The sequence below is a fragment of the Schistosoma mansoni genome, chromosome 1, assembly GCF_000237925.1.
Source record: "Schistosoma mansoni strain Puerto Rico chromosome 1, complete genome".
Classification (NCBI taxonomy): domain Eukaryota; kingdom Metazoa; phylum Platyhelminthes; class Trematoda; order Strigeidida; family Schistosomatidae; genus Schistosoma; species Schistosoma mansoni.
This window is the reverse complement of record NC_031495.1, coordinates 27,016,538-27,036,481: the sequence shown is the minus strand read 5'-3', so window position 1 is coordinate 27,036,481 and position 19,944 is coordinate 27,016,538. Positions and strand designations below refer to the sequence as shown.

At 37.9% G+C, this 19,944-nt stretch overlaps 1 protein-coding gene across 1 annotated transcript in view; it reads left to right on the top strand.

The window, feature by feature from the left end:
• Smp_060070 (putative septin) overlaps nt 1–18,835 on the top strand; it is a 21,336-nt gene extending 2,501 nt beyond the window's left edge. Inside the window, exons 5-8 of the mRNA XM_018793884.1 lie at nt 413–604; nt 5,686–5,894; nt 8,110–8,304; nt 17,652–18,835. Coding sequence (XP_018648352.1) covers nt 413–604; nt 5,686–5,894; nt 8,110–8,304; nt 17,652–17,930 — 875 coding nt within the window. The 3' untranslated portion in view covers nt 17,931–18,835. The remainder of the gene's footprint in view (nt 1–412; nt 605–5,685; nt 5,895–8,109; nt 8,305–17,651) is intronic.
• The last annotated feature ends 1,109 nt before the right edge of the window (nt 18,836–19,944 follow it).

Genomic DNA, 19,944 nt, shown 5'->3' with positions numbered 1-19,944 from the left:
TTAATGGTACTTTATAGGACCAAACCAACATATTGTTATTCTACTATACTTCATATTGAATTTTACTTGGAAGGTTTCTTCATGCCAGTCGTACCCGATGCATTGCATAGGAATGTTAAGAAGCATAACATATCTTGCTACTTAGTAGTTGAGTGTTAAAGCCCTCATATTTTTTTAGGTTATCCAGGTTTTTTTAATGTAATGTAATGCAAATCAACACATTAGATATGGAGAAATCAGTTGCATTTATTTGAAGTACTGACGTAGTCAAGTTTTTCATTGTTTATGTAATTTTATTCGTATAAAAGAACTTAGGAAGTCGATCCTACAGTCTTTTTAATAAAATCTCATTGAGTTTGACTTTGTTATCAAAGATTAACGCTTCAGAGTTGGTTATCACCTTTTTTTCCAGGACATTCACTGAAACCATTGGACATAGAATTCCTGTCACGCATACAAGATAAGGTTAACGTAATCCCCGTGATCGCTAAAGCTGATACACTGACTCCAGAAGAATGTCGTGATTTCAAGAAAACAATACTAAGTGACTTAGCATCCAGGAAAATACGCGTATTCGAGTTTGTCGACCCACCTGAATGCTCAGGTAATTATGTTAGTATCTTTATTTTCAGCTGTTGATTTGCTCTTGGAATATCTTCTCAAGACAGTGATCTATTTGCTAGTATTTATATCCACACAGTTACTGGATCGTTTTGTGAATAACATAACAGGTACCTGACTAGGTTTGTTTGTACATGAAAATATCTCAGAATTCCTCGAGCTACTACCCAGGCTAGTATTTTCAGAAGGATGTTTTCGGGGTACAAAACTTCATCTCGTTTGAATTTTCACTCAAAAATCATTTATTTAAAAGTCAAAGTGGGATCTAACTTACTCATCGGCTTTAGTTACCATACTACATTAGCACAGCGAGATAGAATTACTTCAAGATAGATCTCAGATTAATAGAGGTGGTAAAATATCAGTTGTAGTGGTAAAATATCTAAGTAAAGAGCAGGAAAAAAGTATCTTAAGATTTGAGGGCCCAGATTCTTAAGGAAGATGAGTAATAACCACACCGCTATTGCGAATGGTTCTGAGCTGTGTCACTAAACGTCTCTAACCATTGATTACAAGAATTACAAGGAATTTAACCAGGTGGTCTACACCTTCAAACTTGGCTCGGTTTAACTGTCAATGACTTCATTTGACCGCTCCTAACTTTCTTTCAATCTACTGCGCCAGACAACATCGCCCCCACGTGGGATGTGGTTGGGCATACGTGAAATATGTCCTAACCACCTCAGGTTGTGAAGATTTACTACATCAGTTGATTTATCATCTTAACCCTAACTTCGGCATTGCTTGCTCATTGGTCTCAAAATACACAAGGAATACTTTGAAGACACCTGTAATCGGATACTCGTAATATACGACATGACATGAAATGACTCACTACACTAACTACACTGCTCCCGTTCCTAATAAAAGAAAGACAATTTACATTACCATTATTACTATCATTACCATTATTATTATTATTATTGTTATTATTATTATTATTTACTACGTCGCTTTTTCACTCCCTTTATTCCCAAATTGTGCATCCTTCCTTTCCAACTTATGCAGTAGCTCGCCCATGGTGGAAACTCTGTCTTATCTAAACGATCTCCAGTCACTGTCTGGTTGAAAGTGAATGCTTCCACCGATTACGAATACTGAAGCAGTCTTTCTGAAACCACGTACGCCGTTCAAGCTGGCTTCCTTCAACGTTCGCACACTAATGCAGATCGGACAACAGATGGGGCTGGCTATGTCTTTAGAAAGTCTTAATGTTGATGTTTGTTGTCTATCCGAGACCCGTATTCAAGACTCTAGTGAAGTACTACAAATTCGCTCTCCATCTGTCGCTTCGAAAAGCTTGTTTCACGTGCGCTTATCCGGGGACTCTGTGGCATCTTCGTCCGGTCTTGCTGGCGTTGGTGTTGCACTAAGCGCTAGAGCTGAGGCAGCACTAATCGATTGGATCCCCATTAACAGTCGGTTATGTGCTGTTAGATTAGAAAGTTCCATCAAAGTGAGAAGAAACCGGCGTGAGAAACGGTGTCTTTTCGTCATCTCCGCCTATGCCCCGACAGATTGCAGCCCGGGTGCAATCAAGGATAAGTTTTACCACCAGTTAACAGTTCTTCTCCGGAAAGCGCGTTCGACAGATATTGTAGTATTAGCCGGAGACTTGAATGCACATGTCGGGCGTCTAGGCACAGAAGAGAGTCATTTAGGTGGCCGATGGGGACTTGTTGGTCGCAGGACAGATAACGGGGACCGTTTGCTGCAACTGTGCACAGACCACAACCTGTTTCTGGCTAGCACTAACTTCCGGCACAGTCATCGCCGGTGTGCCACCTGGCGTCCCCCTTCTGCATCTCAAGCCTGGACTCAGATTGATCACATCTCGATCAGCTACCGCTGGCGTGGTTGTGTACAAGACTGCCGCTCCTTTTGGAGTACCTATCTGGAGTCTGATCATGCCCTGGTCTGCGCCAATCTTACCTTGCTTTTCAGTGGCCGAAGGATTGACCGCCATCAACGGATCGATGTTAGTAAACTTGCCTGCAACTTCTGTTGCAAGTATGTATCGAGCGGAGCTAGCTTCTAGGCTAGCTACCTTCCCACCGAAAAGTATAGATGAGCATTGGTTGCATCTTCATGACGCCATGAAAATGGCGAGTAAAGCCGCTTGCGGCTTCGCGAAACGTCCCGCTTACAAGCACTGGGTTTCTTCTGGCTCCTCACAACTGATGGAAGCAAAGGGCTAGCTTCTGTTGGTCCTTCACGACTCCCTGGCTGGGGTCCTGAATGGAACATTGAAGTAGGTCCCCCGACCCTACCTGAAGTTCAAAAGGCTATAACTAATCTGAAACTAGGAAGAGCAGCTGGTCCAGATGGATTGGCTCCAGAGGTCTTTAAATATGGTGGCCCAATTTTAGCGAATAGGTTGACTAATATTCTGACTAAAATCTGGGAGTCGGACGTAATCCCATCCGACTGGTCACAATCACTGATTGTCCCAATATATAAGAAGGGGTCCAAATCATCCTGCGATAACCATAGAGGGATTAGTCTGACTAACATAGCATCTAAAATACTAGCCTCAATAATTATCGGGCACCTAACCAAGACTCGTGAACTGCAAACACGAGAAAATCAGGCTGGCTTCAGACCTGGTCGTGGCTGCATCGACCACATATTCAGTATTCGTCAGGTTTTAGAACACAGACATGTTTGTCGGCGTCCGACAATGATAGTTTTTCTTGACTTAAAAGCAGCATTTGACTCTGTAGACCGAGAGGTTCTGTGGCAGCGTATGTCATTGAAAGGTGTACCTCAGGAGTACATAAACCTTGTGAAGGCTCTTTACTCGAATACTATCAGTCGAGTGAGAGCTTTCGGCGAACTGTCATCTGATTTTACAACCTCAAGTGGTGTCCGTCAAGGCTGTCCACTATCCCCATTTTTGTTTAACTTCATTATAGACCTATTACTGGAAATAACACTCTCGTCGACTGAATTTTCAGGAATTGATCTCCTACCGGGGGGTCCACTAAGCGACTTAGAATACGCAGATGACATAGTCCTGTTTGGTGAAGACGCTGACAAAATGCAGAGTCTTCTGTTAGAACTGAGTAATAATGCCAGGATGTTTGGGATGCTCTTCTCCCCATCTAAGTGTAAATTGTTACTCCAGGACTGGCCTGCGTCAACACCTGAACTAAGGATAGGGAGCGAAGTAGTCGAATGCGTCGACAACTTCACTTATCTTGGAAGTCTGATCAGCCCTAATGGGTTGGTGTCTGATGAGATCTCAGCACGGATTCAAAAGGCTCGTTTGGCTTTTGCCAAGTTACGTCACCTATGGCGAGGATGAGATATCCGTCTATCAATTAAGGGACGAGTATACTGCATAGCAGTTCACTCTGTTCTACTTTACGGCTGTGAAACGTGGCCCTTAGGAGTAGAAGATACTCGTAAGTTACTAGTATTTGACCACAGATGTCTTAGAAATATTGCTCGCATCTGCTGGGATCACTGGGTAAGTAATAGTGAGGTCCGACCCAGGGTATTAGGAAATGATGGTAAATCAGTTGATGAGGTCATCAATCTTCATCGACTGAGATGGTTAGGCCATGTGTTACGTATGCCCGAACACTGATTACCACGACGCTCTATGCTGACTAGTGTAGTGGATGGTTGGGAGAGAGTTAGCGGCGGCCAAACCAAAACGTGACATCAGTGCTTGAAGTCACTAACTTCTAGTCTGAGCCATGTTGGTAGATGCAGACTACCTGGTTGGAGTCCGCGTAACTATCGTGACCAATGGTTGGAGATTCTAGGTGACATGGCTCAGATCGATCACAATAGCGTAGGTGTATACACTCTTTATCTTCCCTTAAACCTTAAGATTAAAATTGCTTCATAACGTTCTTCCTTCCTATACTATATCCTTATATACAACCTATCTTTTATATACTACCACCATTAAATTAACTATTTCTATGAATCCAGTGTTCATCTTGTTGTGCTAACGAGGTATGGCAACTTGGACCGATGCATATGTGTGCCTGGTCCTACGTTGTAGCTGACTGACTGACTAGACAAGTCCATCATCATATAAGCACTACCCCAAACAAAATCATCTTACATTTAAAACACGAGATCTTTTTTGTTTGATTACTTTTGGATTTAAATTAAAAAAGTCAATACTGAGGTTGAGCAACGGATCCGAATTTAATTAACGTTGCTTTTCTTGTTACATTCTGTGTATCAAATAAGACCACATCATACTCAGCAGTATTGAACTCATGCACTTGACTCAATATTAACACTTCTGACTCATCGGATATGGTGAGTGAAACTATGTTTTATAAAACAGTCTCCAAAAATCAGCTTTAGTTGAGGAATATCTTTTCTACTCAGTCGTTCTTTATAGAAGCTCTTCTTAGTTTTTTCTTATCTTTTTTTTTGAGATGGATGTCTGTTTGTTATAGTTGTAATTTTTTATATAACGGATGTTTAAAATATTTTTTCTTTCTCGCGTATATTATGATAATACATTAATAAGACTAATCACGTTGTATCAGAACTAATATTCATGACCGAAAATAGAGAACCAGATTAACACTAGATAATACTTTATTCAATAAAATTACATGCAGTTACACTCACTAAGTCCGGAGTAGAAACCAATGATAGGAAGAAAAATCACACATTTAATAGCCAGAAGACTGTAGCTGTTTTTCCACGCTCAACAACCAATTATTATTATCTCCACTAATACACATCATTTTTGCTTTTATGTATTATTTTTATTTATTTTATTTAAACACATAATTATTGGTACAAGGAAGCATCAGATAAATATGCGCCGCAAAAATCTCATTCGATTTGTGTGAGGGATGTGATACTGCCCAGATGCCCAAGCTGAAGCAGGTTGTTTACTTAGGGGGTCACACCCGGAGCCTTTGACCTAAAGGTCTGATCCACAAGGCAGTTGAGGATCGTGAGGAGATGCAGTCCTCATTTTGTGGAAACTATCTTTTATTTTCTTCCCTGAATTTATGAAATCATTTTTGGCATATAAAGATGTAACCTTTTCCAGTATACCTACTTTTCTGTTTCAAATAGATCGGAGCAACGATGAGGAACTAGTTAAACTACGGCGACTACGTGACAGGGTTCCCTTTGCTGTTGTCGGAGCTAATACACTGATTACTAATAATGCTGGAGTTCGGGTTCGAGCACGTTCTTATCCTTGGGGCATCGTCGAGGTTGAAAACATGGATCATAATGATTTTGCTGCCATACGGTATCTTTTGTTAAGTGTTTACATGCAGGTGGGTTTTAAAGAAGATTTTCACAAATCCTTAGGCGTTTGGTATACTCAAAGATTTAATGTGTATTCTGTTTTATTTAGTAGCTCGTTTATTGATAGTTAATAGTATTTCAAGTTTTTACACTGCAAGAATGATCAATTTGATAGAAAAACAAACAAAACATGGTTGTCATGTACCACGTGGAGTGGACAAATGAAAATAATGTCTTTTTGAAAAGACTCCAGGAAATGAAACTCAATCTTATTTATACCAGGACTAACGCTTATTTCTTTCAAAATACGTTTATAGTCATGATCCGACCGTAAAACTACCTAAAAACAAAATTTATTTGGGTGTATAAGTTCTAGCCATAAACCGTAAATGACAAAAGACAATAAACAAAAAAACATATCTATCAATCCGTCATAAATGATACAACCTACTTTCAGAATACACATTGTCCCCAAATGCCCTGGTACGGCCGAGAGTGGGGAGAGTCAGCTCTCCCTCTCAAAATGCTCTCGCATGACCACTCGTATATAGCCTCTGCCAGGGAAGTCCTACTCACTGCCTTCTCGTGGCGGGGGTGTTGTTTACGAAAGTGAGAGGACGAAGAGCGAATGTCCGGCGCTTTAACCGGGTTGGTGGACACGGAAAGTCCACCTAGGGGAGTTGGAAAACCCTGATTCCAAACCAATGGTGCACATGGGCTCCAGTATCTTGAAGGAGCAAATGGTGTATGAACCAATCGTTGGTCACCGGCTACCATGGGACTGCATCTCCTCACGATGCTCCACTGCCTTGTGGATCAGATCTTTAGGTCAAAGGCTCGTGGTGTGGCCTCCTAAGAAAACCACCTGCTTTAATCTGGGCACCTGGGCAGTATCTTAGCCCTCACACAAATCAAATGAGATTTTTGCGGCGCATATGTATCTGGTGCCCCTTTGTACCAATATTTATGTGTTCAAATAAATAAATAAATTTATTTATTTACTACTAAATTGATATTCCCACACAGAATTACCTCACCGTTATCACTTTAGAAATATCATTTTCATTCTAGTCAAAGAGTAGATTTGTTAAATACAATGGATCACACCAATCATAGAATTTTTTTTCTGATTGATATTTATTGACTATTTCATGGAATTTTGTTTATTAACAATGACAGACCTAAATCGTTCTTTAGTTATTTCAAGTACGCATCTATTTTCTAAAGAAAACCGCCTGACATTAAAAATTTTATATTTCTCTATGTTTATTTTATGATTAGGCTTTTCGAATTATTTATATGTCCTAATGTAAGCACGTGAAATTTAATTATGAACGGTTGAATAATTTTATGTTGTTTGTTGCAATGATTATCTTTTCCATTCGGTAGACATTTTACTTCAAAGTTGTCTGCAAATTGATTTCTACATGTTAGTGGAAATCAATACTTTGTTTAAAAGATTTTAGGTTTGAAAGTGATTGACAACATAGTTTGACTTTATTTTAACTACAATCAAAAGTGAAGTAACGCTAGAAAACTTTTATGCTTTTCTAAAACCCAAATTTTAGTATCCAGTAAGTACTTTTTGAGTTCTATCAAAAAGAGTAACTTCAGTGTAGTTAGTCTTTTAGCTACTGTCCTAAACCATATCGCCTAGTGTTCTAATATTCTGTCATATAATATAATGATATAAATCTTTGTAATTTGATGCGTTGATTCTTGTAGCACGTAAGTAATATTTGCTTGAATACAATACTTTTGCGTAGCTAATTTTGCTGGAATTTCTCTTTTCTCATTTCTCACTGACTGATTAAGAACTAACTTTAGTTCCATTTGTCAATGGTGCCAATGTGTGGCGACCATATCCAAATGAACATTTTCTCTCCGTAATACGTTTTTTTTAACCTCTGTATTTTAAGACAATCATTATTAATTATAAAACCATAAAAGTCAAAGTTTTTCTTCTCATTACCATGGAGAATACATTCCGAGCACTGACTACGGTAAATAATGACCATAACTAAATTCCTCCTTTTTATTGTTTAACTACCGATAGTCCTGTGGGAAGAATCAAATGTTGACTGAAGAATTTACTGAACTTAACAAAAACCGTAGAATTCTTAATAATAGTATTTGTGATCTTGTTGCATATAGTTTGTAATACAATTATTATCCCAACATATCATTCACAGTTTCAATGTTCGCTGTTAAGCAGTCAGTATTGTTTGTTTATTTTGTCGTTAGGAATTACGTGATGTGACTCATAATGTTCATTATGAAAATTATCGCAATGCCAAACTTTCAGGCATTGCTTTGGAGAGCCACTTCCAAACACGTGATGGTAAAGATCCAATGGCCCTTATGGAAGCTGAGAAAAAAGAACATGAAGCCAAAATGCGTAAAATGGAAGCAGAAATGGAAGCTGTATTCGACCAGAAAGTAAGTCAAATTTAAACACGATCGATTTTACTATCTTATACCTCAGTTAAAATAATTTCAGATAAGTACTTTGCTCCAATATTAGTGTGAAATGTTATCAAACATATACAAATAGATTTCTATATTCATAGTTGATCTATGATAATATTCACGGTATCTTCAATACTGATTTTATATATAAGATGGCAGAACAAAGTATAATTATCAATGATTAGTAAAGTACTCACTGTATTGGTTTATTTATTTGAACACATAAGCATTGGTACAGGGGAGCACTAAATACATATGCTCCATACAATATCAATGAGGCCAGAAGTAGTTACCATTGATTTATATGATGGCTGTGATACTGCCTGAGTGCCCAAACCGAAGCAGGTAGTTTTCTTCGGCGGACACACCCCGAGCATTTGACCTGAAGGTCTAGTCCATAAGACAGTGGAGCAACGTTAGATCCAGGCCCATGGTAGCGGATGACGCCATTTGTTCCCTCAGGATACTGGAGCTCATGTGCACCATTGGTTTGGAATCAGGGTTTTCTATCTACCCTAGGTGGATCCTCCATATCCACCAACCCGGTTAAAGCTCCGAAAACTCGCTTCTCATCCTCAATTTCGTAAACAACAGTAATATCGCAAGAAGGCAGTGATTAGGACTTCCCTGACAGTAGCTGTGTACGCGTGGCCATGTAAGAACATTTCAAGAGGTAAAGCTCAATCTTTTCACACTCGACCGTACTAGGGCGTTCTGGGGCGTTCTAGACTTGATTATTCATATTAATCTATAGATGCACTTAAAGTGTCCTGTTACTCCCACAAACTTATAAGTTATTTGTGAGGTTAGCGACAAATTGGTGTCGAGCTGTTTCAGATGATACATCATTCACTATTCTAGATTTGAATGATTAATATCACTGCACAAATTTGTCTGGTTAAATATAAGCCTGAAGAGCTTTGTTGTCGGGGTTAGTTTTCAGAATTGTAAATTTTTTGTCACATTCATTTTTCAGTTAGGTTATCTTTTCGTTTGTGTTACTAAGCTTAGTATATTAACTTGGCGAGTGTTTAAAATTTCCGTTTTTTTAAAATGATGTATCTTAAAGCAATTCACTAGAGTCAGGAATCTATTGATAAACCATAAAATATTTGGATAGGCATAATTCTGTTATGAGGTTTTATAAATTAATAACTTCCAGTCAGGTTTTGCCTGTCTTTCGGAGCATCTCACAAATTGAGACTGAGTTTGAAATTGATCTATCCATTAAAAGGCAAACTCAAAAGTCTATGGAGTTGTGGACTATTTTGCGACATTTTCCGGCTGGTTAGTTATTTTATTCCGGTTACGCAGTTTTTTCGGAGTTTATTTGAATACTGGTTACTAAGTGATGTAGACCACTTTCAACTCCATAAGCTGGCTCAGGTTGTTTTTTACTGTGTCCTTAAAATAAGCAGAAATAACATGCCATTCAGTTCAGCCATTATTAATAATAAGAAAAATCCGACTTGTTCTTAATGGTACTTTATAGGACCAAACCAACATATTGTTATTCTACTATACTTCATATTGAATTTTACTTGGAAGGTTTCTTCATGCCAGTCGTACCCGATGCATTGCATAGGAATGTTAAGAAGCATAACATATCTTGCTACTTAGTAGTTGAGTGTTAAAGCCCTCATATTTTTTTAGGTTATCCAGGTTTTTTTAATGTAATGTAATGCAAATCAACACATTAGATATGGAGAAATCAGTTGCATTATTTGAAGTACTAGTTGTCTTCATCTGCATTTATTGCCGTATATGGGATAGGAGGGCTAGGTCATGTGCGTAATCCAAATCGTCTAGTTGCATATAACCTATCCATTGTATTCCGTACTTCCCTCTCATATGTGGAAGTTTTCATTATCCAGTCAACCACTAGAAGAATGGGGAGGGGATTAGTCAGTCTTGTCTGACTCCGGTCCTCACTTGGAATGCGTCCGTGAGCTGTCCTCCATGTACCTTTTTGCAATATAGGCCGTTGTATGAATTTCGTATGATGCCGACGATTTTCTCAGGTACTCCATAGTGTCGAGGAAGTTTCCATAATGTTCTCCTATCCATACTGTCAAATGCTATCTCATAATCAAGGAAGTTGATGAATAGTGACGAGTTCCATTCAGTCAATTGTTTAACGATGATCCGTAGTGTCGCGATTCGGTCTGTGCACGACCGATCCTTACGAAATCCGACCTATTGATCTGGAAGTTGAATGTCTACTGAATCTTTCATCCGGTTCAGCACCACACTGTTGTAAACGTTTACTGGTACCGATAGTAGTATGATGTCTCTGTAGTTCTCACACTTACTGCGATCTCCTTTCCTTGGTATCTTGATTAGGTATCTTTCTTTCCCGTCTGTCGGCACTTGATCCTCCTCTCAAATCTTCCTGAATGGAACTTGTAGCATATTGGCAGTTACTTCCATGCCTGCATTCAGTGTTTCAGTCGGTATATTGTCAGGTTTTGCTGCTTTCCCACTCTTGATTTGTCTGATGGCCACCCTGATTTATTCGATAGTTAGTGGAGTGACATCTTTAGGAAGGTGTGTGTGCTGCTTCGATGTCCGGTGGATTCAATGGAGCTGGCCTACTGAAGAGTTTCTCATAGTGTTCTACCCATCTGTTCCTGAATTCAGGAATCTCGGCGATTGGTTTACCTTCTTTGTCCTTGACTGGTGGATTTGGTTTATTATATTTCCTTGCTAGGTTCTTCGTTGTATCATTTTCGTGGTTTTATATTTCATTCTCTTACACCTTTCTCCTCTGTTATCGCTAGGTCTTCTACGTATTTCCACTTGCCAACTTTAATGCTCCTCTCCACTAGCTTGTTTGCTTCAGTGTATTCAGTATGTGCCTTAACTTTCTCTGTTCGTGTTCGGTCGTTGTTAATTGTTGTCTTCTTGTTCTTCCTTTCTTGAATACTGCCCAAGGTCTCTACAGAGATCCATTCTTAATCATAGTGATTCTTGCGGCCCAGTATCTCCTGTCACTTAAAAGTTACTGCTTCTTTGATCCGTTTCCAGTTTTTCTGTATGGTAGTTTCCTCTTCGTTAAGTCAAACTTGTGAGGCTTGGAACCTGATGTCGAGGGTTATCTTGAATCCATTGAGTTTGTCAGTATCTCTAAGGAAGGCTGCATTAAACCTTTATAATGCTGTTTTTCCAGTCGTCCTGTGCTTCTTCAGCCTCGGTTTCATCTTAACAACCACCAGGTGGTGATCTAAAGCGATGTCTGCTCCTCGCCTGGTTCTCACGTCTTCCATAGACCTTCTGAATTCTTTAGTGATACAAGTATGATCGACCTGGTTTTCCATGGTGTGACCCGGTAGGAGCCATGTAGCTTTGTGTATGGGTTTGTGGAGGAATATTTTGACACCTATAACCATTTTGTTGAATGCACATAGATTTGCAAACCGGCCACCATTCTCGTTTCTTTTTCCCATTCAGTCCATATCGTCCCATGATATTTTCATACCCGGTGTTGTCCGTTCCAACTTAGGCGATTAGGTCTCCCATCAGGATGGTCAAGTGCTTTCCTGGTCACTTCGCTATGACCAATTGCAGCCTCTCGTAAAGCTGATCTGTATCGTCTTCGTTGCCATTATTGGTGGTGTTACGTCCTTGGTCTGTCTAACCAATAATATACAGAAGATGACTTCTCTCAATCTGGATTAAGACGCTGACACAATATACTGACTCGTTCAACCTACAAACTAGAATTGCGTCAGTTCGAAGTGAGACTAACTGCCTTTGGTAGAGAGAGAATAACTGTTCTACCACCTGATTGGTTAACATGTTCGAGAGAAAGAAGATGAATCAACTGGAACGCTACTAGATTTATTCGCGATTCCGATCCCGATTAGTGCAAAGAGATACATAAATCATACAGTTGACTAACACAAAGCAGTGATCGCGAACAGTGGTGGTTAGTGAATGCGAGAGAGACGGAAAAGGCAGCGGAAATAGGCAACAGCAGAAAACTGTTCAGACTTGTTAAAGAAACCGGTATTAGGAACCCAAGTATCAGCGAAACTATCTCAGATAAAGATGGACATATCATTCATTCTCAATCCAGGAGATTGGATCGATGGGCAGAACACTTTAGGGATCAGTTCGACTGGCCTTCAGCCACACTTCAGTTACCCACGATCCCCAGTCGTCCTGAATGGCAAGTTGATGTAAGTCCTCCGACTCTTTACGAGGTTGAAAAAGCTATAGGAAATCTGAATCGAGGGAGAGCAGCAGGCCCTGACAGGTTTACTCCTGAGATTTTTAAGGATGGCGATTCAGTACTAGCAGCGAGATTGACTGAGGTCTTAGGTAGAATCTGGGAACTACACGTAATTCCATCTGACTGGACCCAATCACTGATTGTGCCAGCCTATATGGAAGGATAAAAGTCTTCTTGTGACAATCACACAGGAATCAGTCTGACTAATATAGTGTCTAAAATATTAGCTTCAATAATACTTCGACGCCTAACCAAAGCTTATGAAGAGCAGAATAGAGAAAGCCAGGCTGGTTTTCGACCTGGACGTGGTTGTATAGACCAGATATTCACCCTACATCAGGTCCTAGAACATAAACACACATTCAGACATCCCACAATCGTAGTATTTCTCAACCTTAAGGCGGCATTCGACTTCGTTGATCGTGAGGATCTGTGGCAGTGTTTACCACTGAAGGAAAACCAAAGAAGTACATTAACCTTATAAAGTCTCTCTACTCGAAGACAACTGGTCGAATTAGAGCCTATGGCGAACTGTCATCAGAATTGATTACCTCAAGTGGTGTTCGTCAGGGTTGTCCATTCTCTCCATTCTTATTTAACTTTGTCGTTGACATGCTTTTAAAGATAACACTTCTCTCATTTAAATTTCCAGGAGTTGAAATTTTACCGGGAGACTTACTTGTTGACTTAGAATACGCCGATGACATAGTTCTATTTGCTGAAGATGCTGACAAAATGCAGTCTTCTGATCACCATAAGCAACTATGCAGGCATGTTCTGGATGCGATTCTCCTCCTCGAAATGTAAGATGTTACTTCAGGATTGGGTTGCATCGGCACTTGAACTACTGATAGGGGGTGAAGTAGTTGAGCGTGCCAACCGCTTCACTTATCTTGGGAGCCTCATCAGCCCATTTGGTCTGGTGTGTGACGAAATCTCAGCACGGCTAAAGAAGGCTCGTTTAGCTTTCTCCAACTTGCGTCATTTATGGCGTAGGCGAGATATCCGTCTAGCAACCAAAGGACGGGTTTACTGTGCAGCAGTTCGTTCCGTCCTACTTTACGGCAGTGAAACATGGCCGATAAGAGCAGAAGATATTCGTAGGCTACTAGTATTTGATCACAGGTGTTTTCGAAGCATTGCTCGTATATCCTGGAACCATCAATTAAGTAATGCAGTTTTTAGGAAACGGGTACTAGGTAAGGATGGATAATCTATCGACAAATTATTGAAACTTCACCAGTTGAGATGGCTGGGACATTCGTTACATATATCCAGCCACCGATTGCCGCTACATGCAATGTTTTATGGTGTAGGATTAAGTCGGAAGAAAGGTAGGGGCGATCAGACCAGAACGTGGCACAAATCCATGAAGTCACTGACAATGGGACTGGGCCATGTTGGTAGGTGTAGATAAATTCAACAAGGATTTAATTGATTTAACAGAAAAACTGATAACAGACATGCTTGGAAAAATTCTTAGAGAAAAATGATTACCAACTCTACTTACAATAATCTAAGACCACGTGGCTCACATCTACCTCATATGTATAGTTTACCAAAAGTTCACAAAGATGAAATTCCCTTTAGACCTATCCTATGAATGATCAACTCACCGTATCACAAAGTTGCACGCTGTCTGACAGAAAAACTAGAGCCTTTCCATCAAAAATTAGCAACATATACGTTAAGAGATTCATTCCAGTTTGCTGATAGACTAAATCGTACGAATGTCGCCGATAAGTTCATGGTTTCTTTTTATGTAACATCCTTGCTCATCAAGGTACTTTTTTTTAGAACTATTGATATAATTTGTCAGAAATATGATCTCCTACCTTTACGAGCCCCAGAATTAAAAAAACTACTACTAAAATGCACAACAGACATTCAATTCCAGTTTAATAACATCACATATCGTCAAATCGGTGGCGTAGCAATGGGAAGTCCATTAGGTCCAAGTATGGCAGATATTTTTATGGGGTATTTTGAAAACACGGTATTTAAATAGGCGATTAAAGGAACGACGGAATATTTCAGATATGTTGATGACATGTTTATTATCTGTAACAATAAACAAAATGCAATGCACCTGCTAAAACTCTTCTATAATGCTCATCCTAACATACAATTTACTATGGAACACGAACAGAATGAAATGTTCCACTTTCTTGATGTTGCCATAAAACGTGAGGGAGACGGAACAGTTCAACGGTCAGTTTATCGAAAAAGTACTTTGAATGGCCTTTACCTGGATTTCAGTAGTTTTTGTCCAATCAGTTACAAGAAGGTATTGGTTAAAAGGATATGTATCACCGACAAACTGGAAAAAGAATTGATAAACGTTGAAAAATGCCTAAGAGACAACAGCCACCCACAAAAATTTATTGACAAATATAAAAACCTGAGGAAAACAAGACGGAAGTAATTACGGTCAATGAAAAACCAATATCTATAAATCTCAACTTCAAAGGTGATGATGTCGCAAACACAATCAGCAGAAGACTGAACACTGCATTACCAGAACTTAAACGGCAGCCAAACTTTTAATTCTGTATAAAACAATATGTTCAATAACTCAACCCAAGGTTGACAAGCACCCCTTGCATGTTACCGCCAACTGTGTTTATAAATTTACGTGTACCTGCCAAAGCAGCTACATTAGCCGAACAGAAATGAGGGCATATCTTAGATTTCTTGAATATGTTCCTAAAAGTCTCAGAACAAGAGAAAGAAAGACTCTAAACAGTGCAATTACCAAACATCTCCTTGATACAGGACATCAAGTCGATACCTTGCAATCTTTCAAGGTGATTAGTTAACAGCCAGACTCCAATTTTCTGAAACCGTTGCTATCAGACGTCAAAAATCTGACTTATGTGTTCAAAAGGAGATGGTTATTAATCTTTCCTTGCCTTGGTGACAAATATTATCTCGCTGCAACTAACTCTTTTTTCTAACTCTTTCTTGCTCTTATTACATTATTGTTTTATTTCAACTATCTTCCAAAGTAGTAATCTTATTTTATCAACTGAGCTTCACTCATTTTATTACTATCAACGTCTACTCATTATGCAATCACTTATTTCTGCCTATTTGAACTGTTATCACAATCAATGTTGCAGAATGTTCTTTCATATAAGGTATATATTTACAATATTCAGTCTATTAAATTTATTTACACCCTTGCTATACTATACTAATGTTTCTTCAATATGACTTCCAACCAAACTTTTTCATATAAGTAATTAAAACCCATTATGTAACTATTATTTTGAATATCACAGGTTGTAAGCAGCTGACGAGAACCAACGAAATAAAACGAATTCATGTTATTCTGCTAGAATCTTTGTTCTTTCTCTATGTGTATGATGTATAACCTTTAAAACAGATAACATTTCGTTGAGTTAGCGAATATATATTCACTAGTCCCAGTTTCCCAGATGATTTCAGTTTGTAATGAAAGCAGTCTTCTAAAATTACTACTAGTGTAATGTGGTCTTGAATATAAAGTCCATAAGAGTTTAAAAAGAGTTCATTTTCAAACCCATTCGTACTGTTTTAATTATTGTTCGCTTAATGAATAAAAACCCTAATCAGAAACATGCTACAGCACATATTGTTAGTGAAAGTGACAAAGCAAATAATGACCTTATTGTTAAAATATTTATAATGAATATTAACAATAACGGAACATTTACCTTTGAATAAAATTTTGAGTCTAACATCAACCTAGATATTGCAACTTTTAACATTGTTTTTAATTTATAAGTTTTAGAACACCGAAATTATTAACTTAAACAATCATGTAAAATAAAATACAGATAAAATCATTTCGATATTTATAATTTGAAATCACGTTACATGTAAAATATTATGATAATCATTTACTAACTCCGCCTGTAACTCTGCTAGGGTTACTACCAGTCCCAAACCCAGGTAAAGATGGAGGGTTGGGCATAAGGTCAGCTACCCAACCTCGTAAAAAGAAACCTTGCTAAAAACACTTACCAGATTAAGCAAACTAAACAATTTGAACTCTGCCCTCCGTTTTCAAGGTTCTTCATTCAGAAGAATTATGACGCCTCATGGTGAAAGTCGAAATTCTTCAGAAGTCACAAGGCCGATACTCCTTTTAAAAACAGAGTAACAATTAATATAGGTACATGGAATATCCGGGTAATATGGGAGACCGGGAGGACCAATTAGATAGCTACGAAAATGAGGTGATAGGACTTGGCGGTGCTCGGAATCAGAGAAAACAATTAGACCCATACTGAGCAGAAAAAGTTAGATTCAAGAGAGATGCTGCTGTACTCTGGTCACGAAGAAGAAAATGCTCCGCATACTTGGAGTGTTGCTCTGATGCTGTCCTAAAATGCACGAAAAGTGTTTTAAAGTTCTAAGTATAAAACTGGATGAACGTAACTCACTTTAAATATAAGTAATTTTTTTTTACATTTTCATATTGGTTAACGAGAAATTTAAAGTGAAACAGATTTCAATAGCACTGCTGTTACATTATTATGATCAGGGTCAAGCAAAGGTTTCCTTTATCCCAATTTCCGTCAATCAAATCATCCCATTTCTCGTATCATTCAATTCCAACTTCTGTTACGTGAATGTTTTTTTATCTATATTCTATAACTGATTTCTTTAGGATGATTACGCGTAAAAACGTTTTGTATATTAAACAGATTTTAATATTCATGCAACACAGGTGAGCGCTTTATATGGTAAGTATGGTTATTGCTCACTATTCTATACTGCACGCTAACGCTTCTGTGCTAAAATAATCTTTCTACTTATGGTTTAAAAACTATAGATTTATTGAATTCTCTGTATTTATACATTTATTTGCTAATGTTGCGAACCATTCAGAAACCCTTCTTTGTATGTTCTTTGTTTTCATTTTTTTATTGATAGTTAAAGGTAGTTATTAACGTTTTGCTGGATATTACAATAATGGTTTTAACAATACAGCCTAACTTTTTTTATTAATCCTCACTCTTAATATTTAGTTTTAATTTCATTCTACAGTGTTATGCACATTTAAATTCATTGTTATCATATGTATCTTCAATAGGTTGAAGAAAAAAATCAGAAACTTCGTGAACTAGAATCTGATTTAATGCGACGTGTAGAACAAATGAGAGAACAATTAAAAGCCCAAGAATTAGAACAAGAAGCTGCTCGACGTGCATTTGAATTAGAACGTCAAAATTGGGAAGAGAATTGGCGTGAATGGGATATTGGTGCAGAGATTGGAACAAATGGTCCAACATTAGGCCTGGGTGAACGAGTTATGAATGAGGTAATTAAAGAACGTGTAAAAACTGAAAAGAAAAAGAAAGGTCTTTTCTAATTTCCTAAAAAATATGTCCTTGAACTGGTGAAATAATAGGTTTATTTTGTTCCCTAATGGGATTATATTTCTTCACTATTGCTAAGCCAAATCAATTATAGTATCAGTTCACTATTTACGGTATTCGTGCATTTCTTCAGAATAATTCCTTTAATGTTATGAAATCAGGTTTCTTTGATGATCCTCATTTGCATTTACATCACTGGATAATTTTCTCTATCTTCATTGTTGCTGTTGTTTTCGCTGCTGCTGCTACTACTGTTTTTTTCTAGTTCTCGAGTTTCCTCTTCGTTCTTGTCGTTGCTACTGTTTTTGTTTTGTACTAAATATTTTGATTTTATCAATGCTGTCGTTTTTATTTCTTTTCCATTATCCGAGTGAAAAAGAATCCATATGAGTATATTTTTAATCATTATTGTCATCTATCAAAATTATCATTAGTATTAATAATTAATGTTATTATCGAAATTAATATCGTTTATTGATAGGTAGGTAGGTAGGTATAAATTATTTGTGACCTCAGTCTGTTACGATTTGTTGTTTTACAATGATTCGACTTTGTTTGAATTAACTATTAATAATAATAATGTGTTTTCTGAACGATAAACGTCAAGTCAATGTATGTTATAATATGAAAAAATAGGTATGATCATGTATCTATCATACTATCTTTATTTGCATTTTTCTTTACAAATTTATTGTAATCATAACAACATTTATGTTAACTTTTAAGACGAACAATACTGATGCTTTTATTTCCATATATATATATATTTATATATATATAGGTTTATCTGTTTCACTTCATACTTTTATTTGACAATCAAAATTCTCGTGCTTTATTATATTCTTTTCGAAAGGTATGCGAACAATCCATATTTTATAAATATAAGCATCTATATATTAGAGTGTTTTGTTTTCGTGTAGGTGGGCAAATTGGCCAAGTCAGTAAGACCATGATGCTAGTTATACTTTAGATGGAATGTACGATTAACAGGCTGTATCCTGAGTTATCGACTAAATTGCAGATTTGTTGAGAAAATACATTTTAATCGTGTTATTTTGTTAATTTAATAGATATCCCAGTTTTAACACTTGTACTGACCAAACAAAGAGGGTTTAGCATTATTGACCAGTACTATGGTCTTTTTTAGTTTGAATAATATTGCTCCATACGTTCATGTGTGTTGTTTACGTTCAAGTTTCGTTAATGTTAAGAATCGGTCATTATGTCACCTTTATTGAAGTAACAATCCCATCGAATAAAAAATAACCATTTTTCGGTATTTGGTTTTTATATTGATACCTAAATAGATTGATGAATTCAAGTTAAGCCTGGCAATAGTTTTTTATCCCTTAATCTAGCTTTCAAGAAGATTGCCTGTCGAGTACATTCACTCAGAACGGTATTTCTATGATGCCCCCAAATGCCCTGGTATAGCCGAGAGTGGGGAGAGTCCGCTCTCCCTCTCGAAATACTCTCACATGGCCATGTGTAATAGTCTCTGCCAGGGAAGTTCTACTCACTGCCTTCTCGTGGCACTACTGTTGTTTACGAAAGTGAGAGGACGAAAAGCGAATGTTTGGCGCTTTAACCGGGTTGGTGGATATGTTGGGTCCACCTAGGGGAGTTGGAAAACCCTGATTCCAAACCAATGGTGCACATGGGCTCCAGTATCCTGATGGAACAAATGGCGTATGAACAAATCGCTGGTCACCGGCCACCATGGGAATGCATCGCCTCACGATGCTCCACTGCCTTGTGGATCAGACCCCTGAGAAAACCACCTGCTTCGGTTTGGGCACCCGGGCAGTATCACAGCCCTCACACAAATCTCATTTGATTTGTGCGGCGCATATGTATCTGGTGCTTCCTTGTACCAATATTTATGTGTATAAATAAATAAAATAAGTTTCTATGATACATTACTTCTTACTTACAACTTTAGATATGGAACCCTAGTTGATACTAATTTTATTCCCCACTTTTTTTAAACCTTCAGTTTATTATGTT